This window comes from Volvox carteri, assembly GCF_000143455.1.
Source record: "Volvox carteri f. nagariensis unplaced genomic scaffold VOLCAscaffold_12, whole genome shotgun sequence".
Lineage (NCBI taxonomy): Eukaryota > Viridiplantae > Chlorophyta > Chlorophyceae > Chlamydomonadales > Volvocaceae > Volvox > Volvox carteri.
The window spans coordinates 329923-349694 of record NW_003307555.1 but is presented as its reverse complement, the minus strand read 5'-3'; the positions used below and the strand labels follow the sequence as shown (position 1 = coordinate 349694).

At 55.6% G+C, this 19772-nt stretch overlaps 3 protein-coding genes across 3 annotated transcripts in view; 1 reads left to right on the top strand and 2 right to left on the bottom strand.

Moving 5' to 3' along the window:
• Positions 1-713: 713 nt before the first annotated feature.
• VOLCADRAFT_109691 (uncharacterized protein) lies at positions 714-6096 on the bottom strand. Its single transcript, XM_002948873.1, has 10 exons — positions 5883-6096; positions 5491-5562; positions 4972-5031; positions 4799-4894; positions 4193-4329; positions 3762-3888; positions 2937-3074; positions 2399-2477; positions 1860-1942; positions 714-1199 (listed from the first exon to the last, which is right to left on the bottom strand). Exons 1-10 carry the CDS (start codon positions 6087-6089, stop codon positions 1056-1058), a joined length of 1143 nt encoding a protein of 380 aa, XP_002948919.1. The 5' UTR covers positions 6090-6096; the 3' UTR covers positions 714-1055.
• A 2352-nt stretch (positions 6097-8448) lies between these two features.
• VOLCADRAFT_89271 (uncharacterized protein) lies at positions 8449-10280 on the bottom strand (the record flags this gene model as incomplete). The annotated part of the gene is made up of 5 exons (XM_002948872.1): positions 8449-8575; positions 8888-9134; positions 9438-9489; positions 10010-10096; positions 10182-10280. The coding sequence occupies 5 exons, from the start codon at positions 10278-10280 to the stop codon at positions 8449-8451; spliced, it is 612 nt and encodes a 203-aa protein (XP_002948918.1).
• A 265-nt stretch (positions 10281-10545) lies between these two features.
• VOLCADRAFT_116997 (uncharacterized protein) overlaps positions 10546-19772 on the top strand; it is a gene marked incomplete at both ends in the record, with an annotated part of 10020 nt that continues 793 nt past the window's right edge. The window contains 18 exons of the mRNA XM_002948978.1: positions 10546-10734; positions 10824-10952; positions 11290-11364; positions 12583-12660; positions 13005-13093; positions 13513-13633; positions 14059-14252; positions 14640-14733; positions 15111-15221; positions 15523-15619; positions 15659-15828; positions 16167-16339; positions 16701-16842; positions 17276-17367; positions 17524-17749; positions 18173-18370; positions 18978-19187; positions 19643-19720. Of these exons, the coding sequence (XP_002949024.1) occupies positions 10546-10734; positions 10824-10952; positions 11290-11364; positions 12583-12660; positions 13005-13093; positions 13513-13633; positions 14059-14252; positions 14640-14733; positions 15111-15221; positions 15523-15619; positions 15659-15828; positions 16167-16339; positions 16701-16842; positions 17276-17367; positions 17524-17749; positions 18173-18370; positions 18978-19187; positions 19643-19720 (2466 nt within the window). The remainder of the gene's footprint in view (positions 10735-10823; positions 10953-11289; positions 11365-12582; positions 12661-13004; positions 13094-13512; positions 13634-14058; positions 14253-14639; positions 14734-15110; positions 15222-15522; positions 15620-15658; positions 15829-16166; positions 16340-16700; positions 16843-17275; positions 17368-17523; positions 17750-18172; positions 18371-18977; positions 19188-19642; positions 19721-19772) is intronic.

Genomic DNA, 19772 nt, shown 5'->3' with positions numbered 1-19772 from the left:
AGTAATAAGAATATAATGCTTATTCCGACTTCAACTATGCCAATTGCTCGTTGGTTCAGCTTCAACCATGTGCGCCGTACTCTATGGACGACCTCCCCATCCGTCAGAAGCCTTTCATGATAATGGTGCATTTCAGTTTGGATATCTAGCCAGGGCTTTCCATGGCTTTTTTCAATATTTGTCCATAGCCGTGTAGCCATCCCGTAAACCTCCCCGGAACGCAAGAGGAAGCCATCCTTCACTGGCGATGAAAACAGCCACTCCAAGTTCACTGGCTGGTTAACGCCACTATGTAGTGATTTTGCTTTGGTTTGGTATGGAAGAAATTCTCACAGCTGGTCAAGCTGAAGCCGTATATGGCCTCCACCATAGCACATTACCGGAACGACAAGTGCTTGGCTTGGCAGGTTGCGCAGGTTGCCCATCTCATGATAGTGCCAATCTAGCATTTCATTACCCTACTTGGTTCAATTACCAGTCTCCCAGCTTCTGCCCTTTGGGCACAACTCCCAAATACTGTGACCTGTGAGTGTCCCAAAACTGAAGCTGTAGCTCGTCAGCAGCCATAATGAATATTCCCGCGAGGCAGCTGCAGGTATCGCAAGTAGCAGGAGCAAACTTCATGAATGCCGTCGTCTTGTCGGTCATATCGGTCTAATTGCACATAAGCAGCGGAACCTTGGGATGGCGAAAGGATGCACGGGACGGCTGGTGTAGCATACTTCCAGACTGGCAGCGGTGCTGCTCAGCGCTTAGCTGGCCAAAGAATACATACTTGCCGCCTAAGGACCCCACCTGACGACACTGAGCAGTCACATCATAGCTAGGGAGAACCACATATGCCGACTAGCTGCGGCCCTCAGATGACCGACCGCAGCGCACCTAAATCCAGTTGGGAGAGAGAAATAACATTTAAAAAACCAAGCCACACAGCACGCCTTAATCCGCCTCTCCACTCCCAACGCTTTCATCTTCCAGCCCTCTTGATGTTCACCTCTCTTCCTACTCCTCCTGCTCCTACCCTCCTGCTCCTACCCTTTCCTTCGCAATGTCTACTACTGCCGCCTGCTCCCCAGCGCGCGCTGCAGCGCCGCTCCTGCCAGCAGCGACCCTGCCGCCACCACCGACCAAGGCCCGAGCTGCTCCCGCTCCGGAACCAGACGGGACAAGAGGGGGCCCTTCCGGCTGCTTTCCTTGGACTGCAAGGCGGGGCGGACAGCGGGGGGAGGCATGTGACGCTCTCAAGTCAAAGAGACAACTTCCGTCGCTCTAGTACCGATTGCTGGATGAGTCTGAAGCAGTGACGCAGCTGCGTATGGGAAAGGGAAAGAGATATTAAATAAGCCGCAAACAAATAAGTTATTTCTTAGTAGGACCACTTCCGGCTCGGACAAGGAGCAGCAGATGGCTCCAAGTGAAGGACGGATGGTGAGGGGAGCCGGAGGTGGTCGTGGAGGCCGGGGGGGGGCAACAGGTGTGTGGCCTTGGGGCCTTGGGTTGATATCCGTGCAAGATCCGTGCAGGATCCGTGGAGGGCAACAAGTTCATGAACCGAGCCGTGAGAATATCCTTAGGAATATGTCACAGGAGGTAACACACGAGCAACTTCAGCAAAGAAAATAGCCCAGCAGTGACATATTGAAGTTTTTTGGTGTGCACGTATGTACGTATGTATGTGTGTGTGTGCTTTACAAGTCGGAGGGGAGGAGGGATGTGCCGGGAGAGACAGATGGATCACCCAGTGGGGCGGAGGTAATGGTGGCTCTAAATCCGAGTGCCGGTAGCCCAGGTAGACCAGGGCCAGCATCCCGACATGGTATCCCCCTTTTATCATCCGGTCCACATCTTCTCCTCTTCACCTTCACGTCCCTCGTGATGAAGCGCTCTCCGCTGTCCAGGGTGTTTCGGAGCAGAATGGCGATGGTCATGGGGCCCACACCGCCTGTAGCAGCAGCAGGAGCAGCACTATTACCAGCAGCAGGAGCAGCAGGGGCAGTAACGGCATCCTTAATAATAATAATATATAGGCGGCAACGAACCCCGGCTCACTATCCCCTCCCAAAATGTCCTGAAAACGACGGCAGCAGCAGCTCTCCTGCTACGACTGCACAAGCCCGAAAAAACTGCCCTAAATAGGACCCCGTGCCAGTCGGACCCGGTAGTGCTGTACAGCATACCCGCCATCACGTATCTCCTGTGATGTGGGGCTCCAAGCTTCATCTCGTAAGCCCCGGCCGAGCCACGCCAGGAGGCTCATGAACCGCGACAACGCCGTGACACCCCCCCCGTCTTCACCCCAATCAGGTCAAGAGTCAAAGGGTAGGTAGGTTTAGGACGACGATGGGAGTTGTTCCTCCGTAGCATCGGCGCAGGGGGGCATCCTGTACGGCAAACCTACCGGGCACGGGCGTTATGGCGCCCGCCACTTCCTTGCACTCCTCAAAATGCACATCACCAACCAACCGGTAGCCCGCGGCCTGTTGTTGTTGTTATTGGGGGGGGGACCAAAAAGTACGCTTCGTTTCGAGCAGAGTTTGCATTAAGAGCATAAGTGGGGCAACATCGCGTAAATAGGAGAGCGAAGCTTGTCAGTTGTAGAAGTCCGATCCGAAGGCAGCTAGGCACAGCCAAGGATACAGCGATCTTCCTTCTCTATCGGGAACAACAATAATAGGATACAACGTAGAATCCAATGTACGACAGGCCTGTAGGAGGACACTGTTAGGGTTATTGCGCAGGCAGCACCGCTGAGCCGTTGAGAACCCGTGTGACGTCATCCATCCAAAAACACGCACAAAGATTTTACCTTAGTGCCGGGAAAATGGGCAGTGCTAGATATTCAGCAGCTCATACAGACGCACAAAATATTGGCAATATCGAGTCAAAGTCTGGGTCGATGCCGCCGGATTAAAACTCACTCCCCACCTCCAGCTCACCTTAGAGGGGTCATCCACGGGGTTGGTTCCCACGTCAATGATGGCGGCTCCGGGTTTGACCCAGCTGCCGCGAACCAGCTGCGCCTGACCGGCAGCGGCGATGATAATGTCGGCCTGCCGCACAATCGACTCCATGTCCTGTACGGTAAATCACGGGTGGGGAACGAGGGAATAAATGTTTCTCCAGGGGAATATTATGAGTGCGGAAAGTTAGGGAGAGCGGGGACGGCAACGACGTGCCAGACCAATGTGGTGTGTGTGTTTCGCTGCTGGCGGCGGGCAGGGTACCTCGGGGGGCTTTGACCTCCAGGAAGATCTTCACGCGCAATATTTTACTGAGTGTGAGTTGTACGGTATAGTTGTACGACACGCAGCAAATCATCGCTTACATACTATGCCGATGCATCTGCCCATGTAGCACATCGCGTGAAAAGCAGGTCCGAGTCTTGGCAACAGGAGTGTGCGTGTGTGTGTGTGTAAGAAAACACACCGGGCGGCAATTTGGCGCCCTTGTGGAGCTGTTGGGCTGCTGGGGCAAACTACGGGTGGCTTCGGCACGCGACCCAGACTGACATCCGACCCGTGGGTCACACGTTGAATGTCCGCCGGCACAGGTTTTACCGATGCGTCCATCCGGGAGGGCTCCTTGGGGGCCCCGGGCTATCTTCCGTCCCCGGACTACTGTAGCCAACAAAAACTGCGGCTACAGTTGGCTTTATTCTTAAGGGCGAAAACCCTAAGTCCACTTACACCAACGTGGGGGGTTATGTTGGTGGTGGTCTAGGAAGGTGGGGCCCGCATGGCGAAACAGACCCCATAACAGACCTTGGTGGCCGAGTGGCAGATGGTGACGGTCGCGTCGCGTTTGTTGAGCAGCAGGGCCGCGGGCATGCCCACGATATTCGACCGGCCCACTACCACAGCGCGCTTGCCCTTGATGGGGATGTTGCACCTGAGGGCGCACCGCCGTGTCACGAAACACATTTGGAGATTTTACCAGAGCACGCGCTTGCTCCCGCCGTCCTCGCCACCGTACCTCGCCAACATCCGGACCAAATTGACCCCAAAACATACCCGCAATGACGAACCACCTCCACCGCATAATGAATCAAAATCACGTGCATGTTTAAATGCTTGCTGTGAAAAACATTTTTCACCGAAAGAACCGTAAACGTAAGACAAAATTTCCCGCCAAATTCAAATCCAAATTCAAATCCAATTCTAGATCCAACATCGCATCCCCCTCCTCTCCGCACCTCTCCAATAGCTCCATGCAGCCTACCGGGGTACACGGAGCGAACAGAGGCTCCCGACCCTTCATGGCCAGACGCCCAATGTTCAAGGGGTGAAAGCCGTCCACGTCCTTCTCCACGCTGATGGCGCCGAGGACTGCCTACTCCACGGCCGCAGTAGTGCGACCCACGCGTCACACCCACATAAACCCACATATACACATACATACACACATACAATGGGACCGCCTCAGGTCGTTGGAACGCAGTGGGACCGACGTTGCGCATTGCGGGTTCAGGGGGTTAAGGAGGAAGGATGAGTACAGCCGGACGTGATTGTCCCGAACGTCATATGATATGCCCCGACTGTACATTCTTCATCTCCCTATCCTTTAGCATGTTGGATGCTTGAATATGGGTTCAAAACCTTTGATAAAAATAAAAGGGTCGTGTGGATTTGCCCCAAACCCGAACCCACCCCAATACCCCTCTCCCCGGGTCCCCGCCCTACTAGGCCCCTTCACAAACCTTAGTAAACCCCCCCGCTCCATCTCCCTCCCTCCCTCCCTCCCTCCCTCCCTCCCTCGCCCTCGCCCTCGCCCTCACCCTCGCCGCCCACCCACCCCTGACCTGCTCGTCAATGTGCTTAGGCAGCGGCAGCTGCACCAGGATGCCATGCACGTCAGGGTTGTCGTTGAAACCCCGAACCGCCTCCAGCACCTCCTCCTGCGGTGGGGCATGCGAGAGATCCACAACCGTCAACGACCCCGGGTGTAAGCACCGGGTTCAATACCGGTATGTACCTGGGTGGCGGTTGCCGGTAGGTCAGCTCCGAAAGGCGCGATGCCCACCTCCTCACAAGCCTACAGTCAGCGGTGCAGCGGTGTGATATCTATTAGGTAAAACAATTGGAGGTCAAGCGAATTAGGAAGCCGAGGGCCGAGGTGGGGTGGATGGGGTGGGATGGGGATTACATCAAGGCGTGTGGCGTTTTGGTGGGAGGAGGGAAAAGGATCATGGTTCAAGAATTGGAATGCAGCGTGAATGAGCGCATCATGAATCAGCTTTACAGGGGATCCGGCCGTACAATAATGGAACACGCATGTCAGGAATAATTGAGTGCCGTACTGTACGGAGACCCTCACGGGAAGAGGTGGACATGGTGGTAGTGGTGGCGGTGGTGATGAGTAGTGTATGCCGCCACCTTACAGCACATGGCTTCCGGCACACTTCCCAAGTGTGTCAGTTGAGTCAAGACATGCGTCTCATCGTCGTTGGTGTCGTAACGCACCCGGCTTTTACGGGTTTGCTGTCGGGCTCACCTTCCGCTTCATGCGCACATACGTCTGACTGTCCTTGCGATCGCCAACGATCACCACTGCGAGCCCCGGGACCTGCAATAAAGCGCGAGTTAAAGGCCGACGTGAACAGAGCATGTTCCTAGGATCTTCCAAAACGTGTAAACGAGTGGTTGGTGGTTGGGACCCAGATGGATGGCAGGATAACACGGCACAGTTAAATGCAAGCTAAATGGTAAACTTATGGAAGGCACAATCACGAAAAAAATCGTCAAGCTTGGCAGTTCCATGCAAGCGTTGGAGGATCGCAGACACAACCGTTGACAATTGCCTATTGTTTCAGAACCATTGTTTTGAAATAAGGATCATGGAGTGATCGGAAAAGATTTTGCGGAAAATCAGAAACAATGCTTTACCCGGTTGTATTTGGCCTTGAGCTCCGCAACCTTCGCCGCTATCTCCTCTCGGATCTTTGCGGCGACAGCCTTGCCGTCAATTATATTGGCTTTCATAAAGGGAGAAGCTGGAGATGCCGATGCTGTCGCAGATCCAGTCGGCGCGGAAGGCGTCGGCGAAGCAGATGCAGCCGCCGCGCTGATGTTTGTGGATATTCCTTCAGGCATTTTCTCTCGTTCCCGTAAGCTGAATGTGACTTTGGCAATTCTAGCCAGTCCTTCCGTGCTGCCATGGTGCGCTCTTAGAGAAGCTTAGTCATGCCTTGCCGTACGTAACGCTGCTGTTGACCAGCTTTGGTGGCTCTCAGCTCGTACTGTGCAAAACTATCAAAGCGACAGTTTCCAAGTTATTATCATAAGGGCATTAACGCTGCTTTGGCATGCTAGCAAGCCATAGCTGTGGCCGCAGGAGCTGCTTGTACTCCACTGGATATCTGCGAAACAAGGGAAAAGGTGGCCATCTCGACGAAACCTTAAAGGCGGCCCCACCATCCACTCTGGTCAGATGCCTCGCGATTTGCTGTGGTCAGAGGCTTTCAAAGTCTGGCGCATTACACAGTTAATGTTACAAGCCTCATACCGCCTTCAATCCCTGTCCCTAGCTCCTCCTGTGATTCCCTGCAGAGGGCAGGCCACGAGGTTCCACCCACCTAGCCATCCCACGCCTATCCTTATACGCACAATCCTCAAGTATATGCTATATGTCATAAAAAACTCCTCGACTTCACTCGTACATTCTTCAACGACAATCAAATAGCAGCAGAGGTTATATAAATATTTACCCCTCACCACACAAGATCCTCAAGCATGCCGGATCAAGCCCCAAGCGCAAGCAGCGACGGAACACGAACCACCGCAACATGCTCCCATGAGACCTCGATGGTGGGGCGGGGTTCGCCACAACCCTTATCCTCCCTTCCCTCCCTTTAAATTCCAAACAAATTTCGCAGTTCCCAATAAGCATTGTGGGGATTTCTTCTTCAACCAACACTTAATCGAACAAACGCCTAAAAATGTACGCCACACTCCGACATGTACTCCAACAAAACAGGTCTCGATGTAGCCCAGCTTGCTTCCAGCCGCCAAACGAACCCCGTACCCACTCACACGTGCACAGTTTTTCCACCGTCTGTCACCGAAGGGCTGTCATGCTCCCCTTAATAGCCGGCGCCGCCGCCAGTTGACTCTCTTTTACGGAGCGCAGGGTCCACAAATCGAATTTACCTAGCCTGACGTTTCGGACCCAAGAGCTGAGCTAGGCTGGCTGAGGGCTCCCACGCATAACAGGAACAACATATATCGAATAAAAAACGCAATTAACGAAACAGGTCCAATAGCATGACGTCTTTCGCCGGGCAAACTGCCATAGCTGTGGATGTGCTCAAGTCCTCTGCGTGCTTTTATCCCTAAACCTCACTCTTCCTGCCCACCACCGGCTCCCAGTGCATACAACTTCCTACGCCGCAGCCGTATGGAAGCACACCTTAGTCTGTGCGAGGATCAGACCACACGTCCACACCACAGACCACACCCCGCTGCCGCATTCCCCCCCCCCGCGCCGCCCCGTGCTGCACCGCCCTCGTTCGTGACAAACACCACAAACGACATGATACAGAACTCAGAAAGGTACAAAGGCCTTTCAACTAAACCACGACGAAATGGAGGTTTATGAAAGGGACACGCACAAGAAACGCACCCCCTCCTGCCTCACACTCCACACACACACACACACAATCCTCTCCTATATGATACAACTCCGCAGCTTGCAGAGCTATGGAATAACTCGACCCAAACACCACTTCTAAACGCAGCGCTTCTTGGCCGCCAGAGGGGGAAACTATATAGTACACTATAGTCCACCCCCAGGGGGTGGGCAATAGTGTACTTCGACCCCGCGACGTCCATGCGACCTGTTTCATGTGTCTTACCGCGACTATAACTGACACGCGTATCCGGGAATTTGCGACATTGCAAGCGTTTCATTGAGCTTTCCGATTAAGCAGCCATGGCGCGGAGCTCGCCACAGACCTGGGCGCGTCAGCCAGGGCTTCAGACTGCTTGTCTATCGGTCTGCTTGTGTTTCTAGGCTAGTACTAGTACTAACTATCCGGCGTCTATCGTCGCAAACAGCCACAGCCGCAGCACGGGGTCCACAGCGCCTGTAGCACACTCCATATTTAATTGTGCTGCGCCCTCGATACCGCAGTTCCGAGGGACCTGTTACCCCATGGGGAACTCAACGCCTGTGCGATGCTGCAACATCTGCAAGCCAGAACCCCCCCTGGAGCAGGGCTCCAGGCCGGTGTCCTTCACACGCACATGCACACGCGCACCGTCAGCCAATTCATGCCCATATCCGAGATCGTTATAAGGCACTCCTGCAACCCCCCGGACTCCGCCGTGTGCAACCACGGAGCCCGGCCGCCACCATCGCGTCTCGCGCGAACTCGTGCCTGTCTGGCCCACGCTAAGCCGCCCCCACACCCCGGTCTCCACCTTCCCTCCCCATCTCCACCTTCCCTCTCCCTCATTCGGTCTCCTCTTCGGAGCGGAAGCGCTCCCAAATCGGCTTGGCAGCGTCCATCGTCCGAAGGGTAATGAACTCGGCCACGACTCGCATCTTCAGCAGGTTGACAGTCGCAGCGTCAGTAAACCTGCAGACGTAAGAGGATAGCAGTACAACAGCTCATCCACACAGCGAACCGTCCCCAACAGAGAGCATCTGCATGTCGGTCATGACCCGTGTGGTGTGACTCGTCCAGTATGGAAAAACCCTTCCTATAAACCAAGCCCCGAGATGCTATATGTTGTTCTTGGCTTTTCGTGTTGTTACACTGAACCAGCTGCGCACGAGGCGGCGACCTCAGCACCTAGACGATAGGTCCATTCCTCGAGGCACTGAGGAGCTCTGCCTCACAATGACACTGATTACGCAACGACTGGATTTAACACGTCCTTATACTTACGCGCCGCATGCCTCGGATAGGGAGTCATACTTCCGAATCTGGACTGGTAGCGGTGGTAGCTTCTCGCCTGTAACTGCTGAGGACAGGCTGTCCGAATTCCGACGGAACTGCTTCCGGAAGCGCGCTTGGAGGCTGCGATCCTCCTCAGACGGATCAGCGGTGGCTGGAGGCAGCGCCGCTACACCGCCGCTGCCGTGTCCCACAGTTGGCGAGGAGCCGCCTTGTATGCTGGGCCCAGAATCAGAGCCTAAGACAAGGAATGGAGAATGGACACACCAGGTTGAATATAGGCACTTTTCATGGCTATATTATCATGGTTAGTTGTGTGCAAACGAGTAAGGCGTTGGGCAGGGAAAGGTAAAACGCGTAGGAGGCTGATTTCGATGACCCGTCTTCAGCTGGAAAACGAGCGGATCGGTTAAATAAGCTTGGCGGCTGATACTCTATTGGAGTGTGCTGAAGTTGGTGTTGGAGGAGAAAGGCTGACGTGTGGCAGTATGCCTCGCGACAAATCGGGTACATCTTGCGACCAACCGCCCTAGCGTCTTACCTGCCGTAGGGGCAACTGGCACGCGCTCCTCCGTGATGGCGATTTCTACTCCCTGCGCACAGCAGGTGGTGCTTGAAGATCACCACATGTCTACACGTACTGCAGTTGACTATTACTCGTGCTCACGACTTACCTCGCAGAACGGCATTTGCGTCGGCTGTCCCTGACGAGCAGGTTTTGAGTGTGTCGGGTGTGAAGAGTATCCCACGCAGTAATACTGCGAATAAAAAAGCAATGGAAGACAGCCAAACCTACTTACTCCTGAGGCGTGTAGTAGGCAGTCACGGCTAGCGACCACTAGCGACCGGCAAATGTACGCTCAGTCGCATTAGCCATCGATCAACAAAGCTGGAGGCGTTCATAACCAAGCCTTGGAAACTTTGCGCAAACGCACACGTCAAACAAGTATGGACTTGAGGTTGTGCCACGCAAAAGCTAGGCGGTCACCCTGCAGTTCGTAAGCGTGATGCTGACGCTTCACGCATGACGCTATACCGTTTTGCAACCTGAAGGCCACAGGCTCTATATCACTCTTTGCACGCACAGCGCCACCTATAGAACTAGTCCTGCACCTTAAAGTCGCCAGTCGCCTCGTTCAGCATCCTGACATCATCGTTGTCCTGGTCCCCGTGCTTAAATTGAGCGAGACCCATGCATTTCTGCGACGGCCATGCAAGCGTGAATTGCATTAATGGCCGACCAATCGTCACTCCGGCGCTGCATAGCAGCGGTATCCCTGCTCACCGGCGCTTTACCACTACGCTCTAGAGCTCTGTTAAAGTATGTAACGCCCAGACAGCATTTAGCCTCTGGACCAGCAGTCTCTACGGGTTTGTTGGGCATTGTAGTTAATCAGCCTGAGACTGAGAAAGTTTATCCTTAAAACCTATAACAAATAATGTTATAGCTTGGCAGAAATAAGGCTGCCAAGGGAGCATTTGGAGTTTAGCTGGTGATACAGTTATGTACGACCCACAAATCGCTCTTGACACCGAACCTGTTTTTGTTCTCGTGCGTAACTTAATAATCTTAATAGCAGTCAATCCTTCATCGTAAATTTCTTCGAGCTTGTGAAACACTTTTGGAACCGTTGAACCTTTGAGAACAAATGGCTGAACCGCCTCCTGAACAGCCAAGCACAACTGATTCTATAGATGCTCGTATCTTTGGAGCTGATGGAGGACTTCGACCAGACCACCCGCTTCTGCGCCGGGCGCAGGAAGGGCTGAAAGCACAGTTCGAAGCAAACCGCACGCGACTGCAGGAGGACCTTCGGGAGAAAGCCAATGCTTTGAAGGTGCAATCGTGGACATTCGTAGAGGATGTCGAAAAGCTGCGGAAAACCTTCCATGTCGACACGCGCCCTCTTTGCTTACGCTCGTGCAGCAAGCCAAGTCAAAGCGAGAGGCTTTGGGCGTTGAGCTGTATGGATTTCAACAGAACCTCGCCAAGCTGCAGCTTGCCCTTGAGCAGACCCACCAGAATTACCAGGTCATCAACCGGGAACGTCAGCAAGTAAGCGAGTTGACCTGGCGTCTGAGCATGTGAAAGCACTCCGAGGTCTTTTGCGAGCACCAGGCTGCCGAATCATTTCTTTTGCATCACAAAGCCAGCATGGGTGATTGCAAGTACGGACCCACCTGAGTAAGGACCCGTTCGACGCGTTCCATAATCCGGGCAACTGTTCTGAGTCCGCTTTGTTGTCCTACGCTGGCATTTGCCTTACGCCCTATAGCCTGTCATACTTTCAAAAGCCCTCACCCCCGTCGTCCACGATATCGTGGATGTGCCCGCCCTCTACCGACGTAAACCCGGCTGCCAAATCCCCCCTGCCCACCAAACCCTTTGCCAGTGTGAGGAGCAGCTGCAGCAGCTCCGACAGCAGCTCGTCGTGGAAGAGGGCGACACCAAGGGGGAGCGTACACGGGTGCGTACCGATATCGGGCTAAAGGGGGCTATTCGGCCTATCTGGGCTATGCAAACCTCCCATTCCAACAGCAGCCCCTGCCAGTTCAGACGGCTGGATAGAGTGTAAGCCTTGACGGCACCGCTACACCGTCCCGCGGAGTAAGGGCCCCCTCCAACCAGCTGCTGTAGCGCATGCAAGATGTCAACCATGAAGGGTGCACATGGACTCCTGCAGCACGTTCCCCTACTTGTCACAGCCGGCTGGGGCTAAGGTCCAAATCCAACCCTCAGCTCCACAGCCTGGGGTGTTATGACCCACAAGAGGAGCTGGGCCAGAAGGCGTTGGGACCTAGGGACAGGCAGGACGTCATTAAGATTAAGAAAGGGATTGGTGCGTGGTTCAGCGGCTTGCAACCGCCCATTTGGAGGTGGTTATTCTTATATACTGGTACTGCTCGGGCAGATCCCGACGGATCTGAAAGTGGTTGGCAGCTTTTGGGCGTTGAGTCGAGTCGCGATTGGTGGCGGCGCGGGTACTCATCCTAGGGCGGCTGGGCCTTGCGCCGGGGTGGCGGCGGCTTGGGGACGCCAGCAAACGAAGCCTGTGTGCCAGCATAAGCATGAGTGCACCCTTGGTTTGCCGGTGGCCGCTAGCACACGACTGCCTGCGGTGCGGTATTCTAAGTCCACAGGAGTGAGTGATGCGTCCTTGAAACATCTGAGCCGCTACACGGGAAATGCTGACGGGGTTACACGAATAGCCTAACGGAAGCAAGCTCCGTAGTCCAGCGACGTGTTATACATAGCTTGAATTTCACAAGTGGATTTTAATTAGAAGCGTGTCGCTTAGAGCCCGTAGTAAAAAGTGGCGCTGTAGTGCTGAAGGGCGATTAGGTGGTGGGCAGACGCGAGACAAAGGGCTATCCTACAGAAAGCGAAGAAAAGCGGAACTCCTTGGTGCTATGAGTTGGTTTTGATGGTCTGATCCGCGATGGGGGAAGTGCCGAAGGTGGCGATGCTGTGAGATGGTGCTGGGGCAGGCAATAAGACGAAGGGGGTGGGTATGTGGCATTATGACAAGCAGGGCCGGTATGTGCGGTGGCCCCTCATGGAAGCTCCCCTCAGCGTTGTGACCCAAGTGTTGTCTTCTGCTCAATGGAGACAGAACAGAAGGCTTGAAGGAAGGTCCATGCCCTCAATTTATCTCCCAATTTCACTTTTGTTGCCACACAAACAGATTGAGAAATTCCAGCTGGAGCTGGACCGATTGGGTGCGACTCTGAAGCAGGTGGAGGAGTACAACGAGGCCATGAAGGTGAGTCTGAGGGTCTGCGCTCTGGATGTGCGAGATTTGGGGCTGTGCGAGAGAAAGACATCGTAACCCCCCTTTCGGGTGGCAGGGAAAGGCACGGATCCCCTCTGCTTTGGGTGGGGAGTCGGGGGTAAGAAAGTTAGTATAGTGAGCCCTAGGGTTTCAGACTCAGACATGCAGGCAAAACGTGCGTGAAAGCTTGGCAGGAATAGGTGTCTTTCACAGGGGGCCGTGTGGGGCGGTGTGTAGGTTACCTGTGTGCAGCGCAAGGTTCCGCCAACTGACCGACGCTCCGATCACGTGACCCGGCCTGACCTTACTTACGATGGTGATGATGGTGAGCGCAGGGCGAGATTGCGGTGACACGGCGGGCGGCCTACGCAGCGGAAGAGGCGGTTCAGAAGATGGAAAAGGCAAAAATGGATCAAGACTTCAGGTGAGGTCGCGGAGGCCTCCGGCAAGCCTGGATTGGCCGTTAGCCCAAGCCTGGGACGGCCCTTGCCTGATGGACGCGGGACCTGGGATAGTCGTCCTGGTGCAGTCTGTATGCGATCCAGTTTGGATCTGGTTCCCGTTGGATTTTAGCTTAGTTGGTTGGACCTTGTTAACCTTGTTTGGGTTCTCAAAGCCTTATTGTGCGTGTGAAATTGGCCCGATTTGAGGTTGGCCATCTGCCCCTTAAGGGCCCTGAATCAGGACTGCCTGGGGCCTGCGTTGGGTCTGTCCTCGACTGTCCTCGGGCTGCTTGTCACCATCCGCCCCGCGTGAGCATCTGAGGTAGTCACATCCGAGCCCGCGGCACTTCTTCCCTAGGTCCGTAACCCTGTTGCTCGTGTCCCCTATCGCCATCCTCAGGATTGACACGCTGCAGGAGAACCTCAAAAGCGCACAGCAGCAGCTGTCGCTGGTTTCCGCGCAGCTAGAAGCGCAGAAACGCGAGACGCGCGCTGCACTGGAGACTCTCGCAGAGGCCGAGGTGCGTTTGCTGTAGCAGCAGCAGCAGCAGAGTCATCGCCGCGCGCTCGCACACACCCCACACATGCATGCATGCACACAAGGACCAGTATGACGCGGGTTTTATGTGGGGAAAAGAAACCCTCTGGATTGTATCGATGGGTTTCAGGGGGCAGAGGAGGGCCCACCTTGCTTCCTGGTCCCTCGCCGCTCGCTACGATAACAGTTGCCGGCTCATACATCGCTGCCTTTGGCTCGGTCCGTTCCTGCCTGGCTCCTCTTGCCCGCCTGCCTACCTGCCTGTTCACCTCTTTTCGCCGTGTTCATGTTCCCCCACATGCCTCTCATGTCTCCCTTGTCCTGTCGTGCGTGTTGTAAAGCATGAGAGGATGGGCTGGGAACGGGAATATCCCATCCTGGCATCCTGTGAATGGGTATCCGTCACAGGGATTGCTGGCTGAGCTGCACGCGTGCCTGAGCTGCGAGCGTCCCCCACGATCCGTCATGACGCTCCTCTTGCCGCTGGCGTATCACGTGCTGTTGGTGTCGGAACTCTGCTTGCAGGCCGAGATGGAGAACGTCCACTTTGAGAAGAAGCAGTTGGTGGCGCAGTGGAAGAGCAGCCTGCTTGCTATACAGAAGTGAGACTCATCCGGCAGGAAAGGGGTTGGAGGGAAAGACAGACGGACCCTGAACCGACATGAACACGGACCCCCGGGGATGCAATGGAAGGCTCCAAGTGGACCTTACTCGACTTGTGCAGGCGCGAACCCTCGGCCCTTTTGTGCCAGACTCCCAAGTCCTTCGGTCGTCTTCTGCACGCTCATGTTCCCGCGGGCCTTCGCACTTGCCAGATACCTTTAGCTCCGTGTGAAGCTTACTCCTGGCTTCCCTTCCCGAAGCTTTCTGCAAAGCTTCCTGCCCGGCCTGGCTTCCTTCCTGCCTGGCAGGAAGCTGCCAAAAAGCATGATAACCACCAATTAAACTGCCCATCCACCGTCTGGCCCGCGTTCACCGGCCGGCCACAGGCGTGACGAGGCTCTGTCGGCCATTCAGGACGGCATGCGGGAGCAGCAGCAGCAGGAGCTGTCCCTGGCGCTCGAGATTGATGGCTACAAGAAGGTGCGTGCCTATGAATTTGCGACGATCACACACCATGTGGACATGGAATGCACAGCAGCACGGACTGCTGGCGTTCAAGAGGGAGTTCGGTTTCGGTTTGCACTCGTGAGGACGTGCTGGCAACCTATCCGCGGGCGTTGCTGTCATTTCAGGGTGCCTCTCGTAGCGGTGAACAAGTGTCTTGACTGCATACCGCGGCTTGGGTACACTAATCTCCTCCGGTGAAAAGCGCAGCTTGCGGGGCTAATGTGGAGGTGCTCGGCCACATGATGTGGTTGATGGCACGTCTCCTGGCCCCGTTCTAATCTTGTTGCTCTGGTGTGACGACCCCACCACCTCCACTGCCCGCCACATCTCCACTGCCTGTCGCGACACAGGACGTGATCAAGGAGCAGCTCAAGCACGAGGCGCTTACGGCGGTGGTCCGGAAGGTGGAGGGTGACTCGGTGTTTGTGCAGAAGCAGATTGAGGCGGCCCAGGAACGGCAGGTACGGCGGTGTGTGATAGGTAGTACAGCTGTACGGTGAGGGTACTAACGCGGGTGTGTACTGCGGGGGTGCGTGTGGTGGGGAAGAGTGGGGGTAACGAGCAAAGCCCTGGCCGCAGATCAGCCCGCGCTGGGAGCCATCCACACGGCACGTAACCCAACGCACGCTCCCCACTCCCCGGCGTTGATAGCCAACATCCAAAGCACCTCCCAGAGCAAGGCCCTTGCTCACTGCTCTACCCGCCTGCTACCCCAAACTCGAATCCAAATCCGGATTTCATTTAATTCGAATCTTAATCCAGGCTCGCCTCCAAGAGATCATGTCTAAGCTGGCCAAATCGTTGGAGCACACCGAGGCGGAGGTGGCACGGGTGAATGCGGAGAAGAAGGCGCTGCAGGGTGAGGCGGAGGCTGTGGACCGGGCCACTACCAAGGTAGCTGGGGAGAGCCGGAACATCGAGGAGGAGATGCTCAGTGCCCTGTCCGACCAGACGACGGCTGAGAAGGCCACGTCCAAGACCGCCTCAGACACCAGCGAGCTGCGACGCAAAATCCGGGCCGAGGAGCTGGCGGTGGTGGAGACGGAAAATGAGCTAGCAAAGCTGCAGGTGCGGTTGCACGGGGACGGGGGTTAGGGTTTTAGGACGGGAAAATCGTTGGTTCCTGGATAAGGCCCAGCCCGGTGTGGCCCCCGGCAGCCGTGGTGACATCTGTGTGGGAAGGGCAGTGGAGAGGGCAGCGAAGGAAAGAAAGGAAGGAAGAAAGAAACCCACCGAGGAAATAATAGAATTGGGGAAAAGGGAAAAGTTTTTGGTGCGGCGTTTCCTTCAAACATCCAAAGTAAATCGGCAGTTTTCACCCGTCCACCTTTGCCTGTTTGCCTTTGTCGCTTCGTGTTTGGTTGCCTGCCTGTCTATTTACCTGTCTGTATGTTTGTCCTGTGCAGGTCGACATTTTGAACACGGAGGCGCATAACACCCGGCTGGCGGAGACGCTCGGTTTGCTGGACGAGGAGCTTCGGGACAAGGGTCGTACAATTGAAAAGTACGAGCTGGAGATCAAGCGCCGCAATGACGAGATCGAGAAGAAGACGCGCGAGATCGACATCCTCAACCGCAGGTGCGACACACATTCACACACACATACATACATACACACACACCTACCACTCGAGCACAAACCTTGCACCCACACATTCTCAACACGCAAACGCGACGCACACGAGCACAAGGGGAGAACACAGCCTCCATGAACACACGATATTGTGGACTACCCTCCTCCCTTTCCCGCAACTTCTTATGTGTTATTCACTCGTAACGTGATACATATTAGGGTCTTATAGTTACTGATAAATTTGTACGTGGTCCTCGTGAATGCGCTGCTGCTGTGGTTGCCTTTTTCGTGGTTGTTGTTGTTGTTGTTGCTCATGTTGTGGGGGTGGTGGTTGTGATGGCGGTTACGATGTTGGCGTGCGGTGCAGGTACGAGCGCATCCTTGACGCTCGTGGTACGGGTGAGGAGACGGGCCCCCTGGAGGCGACCATCAAGAACCTGCAGCGGGAGATTGACACCAAGGGCCAGGAGAGCAAGGAGCTGCAGAGGAGGTGGATCAACTACCAACAGGTGGGCGGTAGGCAAGTCGGCCGGTCGGTTGACCAGTCGGTTAGTCATGAACAGTATCTTGTCGATAGATAGTGTAGGCCAGCAGGGGGAGGGAGAGGGGTAGGAAGGGAAGCACAAATCAGTTGGGGGGTCGGTTGGCGGGCGCGGGTTGGGACGGAAGGTTCTATGAGAGCTGGACGGGGGAACGGGTTTCGTGCATGGGGGAGGAGGGGAGGGTTCAGAGGGGGATATACGCGCAGGGGCAGAACCATGTGTGTTGGCAGTTGAGGTAGCGCGAACGCCGTCCCGCGCGCTACCGCCGGTTGCCTCGTTGCTGACCCGGTTAGATCGTTACGGCTATTGCTTTTGTAGCCGTCGCTGATGCCCCGCTGTTCCGCGTGATTCAGTACCGGTGTTCGACCTGTCTTCCTGCCGCCGCTGGTCCTGCTTACAGGAGCTGGTGGGTCTTCAGAACGATAACGGCGGCCTCACGGAGACGCTGGCGAGGCTGCGGGCCGAACACACGGTGCTGTTCCAGAAGAAGAGGTAAAGGGCGCAAAGGGCGGGAGAGAGGGAGAGTGGCAGGAAGAGGGGGTGAAGGTTGGCCTTTGGGGCGATATGTCCGGTGGAAGTCAATCGTTTCATCCTCCAGAACACGCTTCTTGACGGCCCTTTTAATAAGACTTTCATACCTTACACCAGGCGCCTGGAGCAGCAGCTGGAGGGTCAGGAAAAGGCCATCAAAGGGCTCAACTCGGGTATGGCCCGGCTGCATGTGGACCTGCAGCGAGTCAACGGACTCATAGCCACCAACTCAGCAGCCCGGGCTGCCCTGGCGGAGGATAACTTCAACCTGGAGGGGCGCATCATGAACGACTTGCGGGTGATGGAGGAGGAGGCTGCAAGGATCAACAGCCAGATCGAGGAGGTGAGCGAACGGACGAAGAAACAAGTGTTCCGTCCGGGCGTTTGTAAAGATAAAGATCACGGCCATGGATACGACGTATATGTGTGTGTATAGGGTCCCTGGGCTCGCCCGTGCCACTGGCCTGGGGCAGTGTACCTGTTGGCCTTTTCGCAGGACGACTGCATGACGGTGCATGTAGGTGGAGGGAGTGGCTAGCCTAGTCCTTTTGCTTTGACGGTGGTGTGCATGTGTGTACGTGTGTCTTCCCTTCCGTCACCCGCCCCACACTGTCGCCCATTCCTCCTCCCACTCGAGCGGCACCCCCCGGCTTCCTTTCTTTTTCCGAATCGCGATTGTTGCGTCCCACCTAAGCACCTCACCGCAATACCGATATCTCACCCAATAACCGCCGCCGGTGCGGTACCACCGGCACCACCGCCGCAGGGTCGTCAGACAAAGCGCGACACGCTGGCTGAGATTGTTGAGGCTGAGCGGCAGATTATGCTGTGGGAGCGCAAGATCCAGCTGGAGAAGGAGATGGCGGAGGTGATGGACCCCAGCATTGGCCAGGATGTGGTGGGGGAGATGAAGAAGGAGATCCACCGGATGCAGCTGCGGCTGAGCGAGCTGATGCGACTGCAGGTAACCAGGAAAAGGGGAAAAAGATGGGGTTGACGTGAGGGCGCGAGGAAAGATGGGGTTGACGTGAGGGCGCGAGGAAAGAACACGGAAGCAGTCTCTGTGTGTGTTCGTGTGGAGGCAAGAGTGGAGGGAGAATCTGTTGTCGCGCCACTCTTAGGAGGTCATCTGGCGGTAGCCGTGTGTAGTCTTGTACCCTTCGAATCCCCATGTCCCCTCTTTTCCTATCACCAACACCCATGCTATTCCCTATTGCCACTCATGCAAATCTTCCAAGCCCCATCCAAATCTTCCACAATTTCCTTTACCCTTCGGCCAACACTTCGGTCAACCACCCGGGCTCCATTTTGCATAACCACTCGTATCTGCACACATGCATGCATGCGCACACATGTATGAATATGTGAACATGTATGTATATTCCTCCCACCCGCGTTTCCAACTTCTCCCCGCGTGCTGCTTAAGGCGTCGGCGGTTGAGTCTTTGCTTCTTGCATCATCATCATCATCATCATCATCATCATCATCTTCATCTTCATAGTATAATTCCTCGCCCACCCTGCTCCCGCCCCACTCCACCCCAACCTCGCCGGCGCCTCTACTACTCTCAGGAGAAGCTGGTATCCGACATGGAGAAGGCGCTGCTCAAGCGCGAGATCATCACCGTCAAGGGCCGGGCAACAGTGGCTAAGGCCAAGGCCACCGCACCCCCCTCCTCCTCCGCCACCTCCTCCCGCAGCTCGCCAGCCGCCTCGTCCGTGTCGCCCCTGACGAGGAACCAACTGGACAAGGCAACTTCCGACCTGGCGAGGTCCATCAAGGTGAGCGGGGTCGTGATGGAAAGACAACACCACCTGCGTGGGAACGCAAGGAGTAAACGTACGGCTGAGACGTGAAGCGTGGCGAAATTTGTGTGTGTATGTGTGTGTTTGTGTGTGTGTTGCACCTTGAGTTGCATTTTACTCTCCGAAGGTGTAACCTGGGGGGCCCCATACCTGGAGCCTGAGGGGGTCTCAAGGGCCAGTAATCTAGAGGGCTGTGCGAAATAGATACAAAAAACATCCACAACTTAAACACGCTTGAGAAGGTGGGGTTTTTAGTGGGAGATGGGGGAAGTGCGCTTGATTTAAATCCTAATGCCCCGGGGGCTCTCAGGCGGACGTCTGTCAAGGTCGGAATCTTTTCGCAGGTTGTATACTTGCGAGCACACCACGCTCCATACAATCCTTGACCCCTCTCAACTCCCCGTTCTCCACCCCGTCCTGGCTCTTCCCAGGACACGGAGCGTGAGATCGTGGCCACAGAGCAGCGAGTGTCGGCCCTGGAGCAGCAGCGCCAGTCGGTTTCAGAGGCGGTGGCGGCCACGGACGCCGCCTGCCAGCAGCTACGTTCCGCGGAGGAGGCGC